Here is a 6,127-nt window from a genome sequence, read left to right on the forward strand (position 1 = left end):
CACTGCAGCAGCAGGGGCGAGGCGGACCGCTTTATCGAACGATGTGGCGAAACTTCATTTTACGCCGCCCAACAACGTAACAGGGGAGTTGCACCGCAAGCACACTTCGCGGGGCGCGCACGTGCGTAATCAGGTAAAATGGACGAATTATATGACGCCAATTATATTGGCAGTCTACATAGCTGTATTGAAGTGTATAAACTAGTAATTAAACCTTTAAGACGATTCCCTTCAACTTTCTAACATAGACATGTGCCGTAAAGTTTTCAACTAAGAAAATAATAATGTAATTAATTTAATTATGAATGAATTGTGTTTGCTTTTCTGGCAAATGATGTCCGCGTATGCAGATAATTTATCTGTAGCGACATGATTCGGTTAAATTTGGCAGGCTATTCTATAAGTGTTCGAAGTAAACAGAAATAAATTTAAATGATACACTCGTGGTATAAGCCTGTGTAAGTTGAATTTATAAGAGCGCGCCACTGGTGACCCGTTCGTTTAACATGCTTCTATTGAAGTGCGTACCGGATCCGCACTGACCAAGGCGCCGTCCTCGGCCGCCTATACGAGATAAACGTCTGGTAGTCAAGTTATTCGCAAATTTATTTGTACGCAATATGCTTTCGTATGTGATCCGTGCGCGTATAGGGGATTTCTCAGGGAACTGGGACGCCCAGAACCTTGTACAGCGTGCGGTAGACGTCGCATCCTTCGCCGTGAAAATCCGATCCGATGCTGGCATTGACCGCACGCAGGAAGACATGCAGCGGTTGCTCCTTGGTGAACGTCGGCCACTCGCCGCCTCCCGGCACTGCAGGCTTCCTGCGAGACAAAGGCCAGCGCACTTCTATTTTCGCGTGCCACGCTCAGTGCTCCGAGCTCAAGGCCCAAGGTCAATGACCTTCAGTTAGGAGTTTGTCAGTTTAGTTACTAGTTCAAGCTAATCTACGAGCAAAACGTGTGAGTGGAAGAAGTTTTACGCCTGCACAGATGCTGAATACGCACGAGCGCTAAGATGGCCGATGAAGAGCTGTTTTAATTTGACGTTACGACCCCGGCTATGCAGACATAAGCAGACGAAGGTGCCCGCGGGTATTTCATCCTTGCCTTACGCGGAAAAGCTGAGTGGTTGCTTGTGTGTGTGAAAATATTTAGCTACCATTGTAACGCTTGAAACGGGAAATGTCAATTTTTATTAAAAATATTATTAAAGTACGCAGCTGTGATTCTTTATTATGACTCATTTACGTCTGCGAGCAGCTACTCGCCCAAATTAAGGATGAAGCATTGTTATGAGCGAAGCAGACATGGACGAAACACATGTATACAGAGTTGTGCACGACGTAGAATAAATCGTTGGTTGTGTTGTGTTTGTGGCGTCATAGCTAGTTTAGGAATATTTTTGTCCCTTTTCTCACTTCTGTCTCTCTGCTAGTGTTCACACCCGATAACACGCTTTCATCTTATTATTATTTCATCTTATTGCCTTATATTTGAGACCTTTCGTAATAAATTATTGCTATTTACGTAAGCGAAATAGTGTATACGGAAGTATGTCGTGCGACATTATCCTCCATGCACATACATATGCACCGATCAGGACAACCTTTCCGGTAACATATGAGCGGTTCTTAATCGCGACCCTCCCTGTCTTTCTTTTTTTTTCTCTCTGTCTCTCTCTTGATCGCAGCGTGCCGTACGTCACTTAAATTGTATGTCAAAATTAATAAATCTTATTTTATTCATACAAGTAGAAGTTGCGAACAGTTAGCGGGAAATAATAAGGTGGCGGCACTCAATGCAAGCTTGCATCATATGCACGGATCGGCCCAAATAGTACGGCAAGCTGCTGCTGCCAGCTTGCTAAAGCCTGTATGGTGAAAACGAGTCGAACGTGTTTCACAATGCGAGATTTGGCGCAAGGAATTTTCGGTTCTGTGTCAGGGGCATAAATCCTGCGATTACACACAGAGATGCCGCAGGTCGCTGGCACTTAAGCATGTTCGCTAAAGTAACAGTATAGCAAGGAAGCTATCTATAGCTACAGCCACAACTGTGCAGCTTGTACACGTGGCCATAAACGGGCTGCGGACCGTTTGCTCTAATGGCATCATTATGCGCAATTAGGGACGACGTTGGCGACCACTTCCTCCGTTTTTGACCAGGGGCCTTTTGTTGGTACCGATAAAGTCGAGCAATAAGTTATCTGGCCGGCTTCAACTTACGTCCTGCTCTTACAAAAGCGAGTCCGCTCGCAACCGCAATTAAATGGAGCTGAAGACAGCCACATAGGCTTCCACATTCGCCAACATACCGGCTGATAATATGCAACGAAGCGGGACATATGTTGTGCACAGAATACTCAGGTTCGTGTCATGAACTTGCTGTTCGACCTACACGTGCGAACGGGCCCGCCAGAGAGATCTGTGCACAGCAAAACTTGTGCGAGTGTTCGTTCACGAGCCCGATAGCATCTCAAGCGCGGAGTCAAAGCTGGAATGGTTCCACGACCTCGCGGTGCCGAAGCGAGGCTCCGTTTCGGGTACGCCCGCGGCCTGTTTGGTGCGTTTCATCGGCGCCAAACAAACGGTGGCCTGCAGCGACTCCAACAAAAGAACGTGGAAACGATTGTTGAGCGCGTAACCGCGCGGTTTCTATTCCTGAGATGTTTTCTTCGAGAGTTCTGGACTTGCCTTTCCCGCGCCGTCAGCCATTGGCTGGTGTTTTCGCATTTTCTGACTCCGAAACAAGACCTTCGGCTGGTTTTCGAACAATGAGGAGAGGCTTGCAGGTGTTAAGTTCACGGCGGCCGTTACGTCTTTAGTGCTTCAGAGCCTCGGACTGAGCCAGGTTCACTGTTGTGCGCGGTAAGCCATACGTAAACTTTACGTCCCCGGCTGATTTACGGTGCGGCTAAGCAGGCGTCCAACAAACGCTTTCACACAAGCACGAACGTGATAAAACGCCTCGGGCAGTCGAGGTTCTGTGAAGCTTCCGTGGTTTCCCTGTGATGTACAACTTCACACGCCCGCGTCTGACAGGGTCGTCTGTTAACGTAAAACAGGCGCTAGCTTTGTTAAACAGAACGCTACCTACTCAATTTCTTTTCACTTAACAATCAGACGGCTGTTATCTGGCTCTTATGTGTAAGCCGGGCAGAAGAATGACCGTGATAACTCAATATTTTTTAACTATTAGCAGACGTAAGGCAGCGTAATGGCACTGTCAGTCGCAAGAAAGGCAAGAAATACATGAAAACGGAAATGATTCAAGGTGCCACTCAAGTTTCGTGACGTTAAATTAGTCCTAATGTTATATGCTAACTTAAGGATAAAGCTTTCGGCGACACTGCTGCGATAGGTCTCCAGACTTTCGCCCCGTTATGTAGCCTTTGCTGTACAGAAGTCCACTGGCGTTGTAGCAGTAATTTGCTTCCAAAATACTATAGATTAGTCTAATCTTGAAGCCAAGAAGCCTTCGATGGCGCACAGCTCTCGCGCGAAAGCGGCATTAATTTGCTTATGGTTGTGACAAGCACATACAAGAAACGATTAACAAAAAGGGTGGAAAGTAGAAAATGTAGCTTGAGCGTACCCAGTGTCGACGTACGAGCCTATGACTTGCATGCAAACTCTGCTCTGCTCTCGATCCGCATCCGAGTAGCGCTCGGGAAAACGGAAAGGCATTCCGAACGTGAACTGGAGGTCCTCGAAATGCGTTGCACCCATCCAGGGTGGCCAAAGGCCGCGCTTGTATTGGTAGTCGAACACGTAGAAGTATACGGGACGGTTCGTCTTGGCGAATGCCTCGGAGTAGAATTTGGTCGGGCAGAAGATGACAAAGTCACCCAGGGTGTCCATCAGCGCTCGCAGGTTTCCTCTCCAGTCAGAGACCCCAGGTACACGGCGCAGATAGCTGCCGGTGATCATAGACTGCGTCGCCTTGGGCAAGAAGCCGAAGTAGTGGCGCGCTGCGAAGTCGGCTACCTCTTGTTTCCTCAGTTGGGGCCCCGACGAGATGTTGGCGAAGGATGGTCCCCAAAAGTAGACAAACATGCTACCTTCCTCTGTCATGCCTCCCGCAAGAATACTCTCCAGAGGAATGAAGAGGCCTCGGGCGATGGCATCCAGCTCCGGCAGCGGAAGGTAGTCGTCACCGTGGGAAGGAGTAAAGGTCACCAGCTCTGTGGAGAACTGGGTGTCTTCAGCATCGATTATCTTAGCGACGGGTGCCCTGCGGAGACATTCTATGACCTCCTCGGGATGTGTCTTCGACGACGGCTTCGACTGATCCAGGCAGCCAACGTACTTGGCGATTCGGTCGGTGTACGAGTGGCCCACGACATTCTGCGGCGGAACCAACCAGTAGTTGCTTCCGCTGGACATGATAGCACGACGAATGAGACCGGCGTTACGAGGTGCGACGAGCAGCGCACCGATTCCAATCGAGCCGGCGCTTTCGCCGTACACGGTCACTCGGCCAGGGTCGCCTCCGAACTGAGCGATGTTGTCCCGCACCCAGAGAAGGCCGAGGTGCTGGTCCCAGAGAGCGTAGTTGCCGCTGGATGAGCCAGGACCAGTGTAGAGAAATCCAAAAGAGCCGACTCTGAAGTTGATCGAAACGACTACGATATCGCCAACAGCAGCCAAGGCTTTACTGTCGTAAAGGGACGCCGAGGCAGTGCCTGTTCTGTAGCCCCCGCCGTGAATCCAGAAGAGTACTCCTAATGGTTTGGGTCTTCCCACGGGGCTCCACACGTTCAGGTAGAGGCAGTCCTCTTTGACTTGGTCTCGGTTTACCAGCCAGGGAACCGGAGGAAGAGAACCGTTGGCTTGAGCGCAAGGGCTTGCGAACTCTAGTGCGTCCAGAGTCGTGGGACGCCATGATTTTGTCGGCACTGGTCTCCGAAAGCGCAGCTCCCCGACAGGCGGTTCCGCGTACGGAATTCCCAAGTACCGTGCCACGTCTATGCCTTCCACCTCCTCAATGACCCCCCTTACATGGCCGTTGAGTGTTTCAGTCGTGATGTACCTGTCTGCTGGAACGCCGGTCGTAGCGATGAAAAGAATGAGTAGCTCTGCTGGCACCGCTGAGAGCATGGCTGACTGGCGTACGACTTGTGGTCCACCTTCGAGTCGTGAGCGGTTATTTGTGGCCTGTATACGGTGCGCCCTTGACTGTGAAAGACAAAGTTCCTGCTGACATGACTCAAAGTTAACGGTGCGTATCACACAAAAAAACCTTCAGGAGCCTTTAATCGTCACTATATACGAGCGCACTGAACCTTGCATTATTAATGAAGGTAAAGAGCTTTGCCTTCGCGCACTAGTGATTGCCTCGGAAAGCCACAATTAATCATTGCCAAAATGCTTGTGTAGACTTATCTTTATCCACAGCACAGATAAGAATAACTAGTTCTCAATCAAATTTATGTGAAGGGACTGAAAGAGGACTGTCTCGAGTTAATTACACGGTATGTGGCAAAAAATAATTCTTGCTGGCCTAAACTCAAAGGAGAGGTGCGCACCAGAAATTATGTGATAATCGCCAATTCGCTATTTAATGAACAAAAGTTAAGTGATCAAATCTAATTGGTAACGTTAGCACGCACATTCCAATTGCGAAATTGAAACCACTCAGTGCTTGTGTGCTTAGTAGAAGCCATGTGCACTTAGTAAAAATCCCGACAACACCAGTTTCGAGATATTCATCTCCAAGATTATCAACAAAAGGCATCGGTATTTCACCTTTAATACTGTCCCACGTAGCCCAAAGGTAGCCTTATGGGAAACGGTAAGCAGTATACCATTGCACTGCGCCGTACGTTCGGGGATGGTCATATCGAAACCGGTGACCATCTCTGGACAGTCTGGGGATTCGTAGTTAAGAACAACCATATTCTGGATTAAAGTGCTGGTTAGCGAAATAATACAGTTAAATTATTATTATATTTATTATTTATGTCACTTCAATGTCTGCCGCTGCTGTAAATCTTAACCAGCAATAATTATCACTCTCTCTTAAGTCCATTGTTCTCTTATTACTTGGAGACAGTCGTCTCTCAAACATATGGTGTCCCATAACATTTAATGAACAGAGCACTTCAAATCGAAGAATCACTTTC

The 6,127-nt window shown here is 48.3% G+C and overlaps 1 protein-coding gene across 1 annotated transcript; it reads right to left on the reverse strand.

Moving 5' to 3' along the window:
- Window positions 1-659: 659 nt before the first annotated feature.
- LOC119440640 (cholinesterase 1) lies at window positions 660-5,102 on the reverse strand. The gene is made up of 2 exons (XM_037705532.1): window positions 3,598-5,102; window positions 660-825 (listed from the first exon to the last, which is right to left on the reverse strand). The coding sequence occupies exons 1-2, from the start codon at window positions 5,100-5,102 to the stop codon at window positions 660-662; spliced, it is 1,671 nt and encodes a 556-aa protein (XP_037561460.1).
- Window positions 5,103-6,127: the final 1,025 nt, after the last annotated feature.

This window comes from Dermacentor silvarum, chromosome 2 (assembly GCF_013339745.2).
Source record: "Dermacentor silvarum isolate Dsil-2018 chromosome 2, BIME_Dsil_1.4, whole genome shotgun sequence".
Classification (NCBI taxonomy): domain Eukaryota; kingdom Metazoa; phylum Arthropoda; class Arachnida; order Ixodida; family Ixodidae; genus Dermacentor; species Dermacentor silvarum.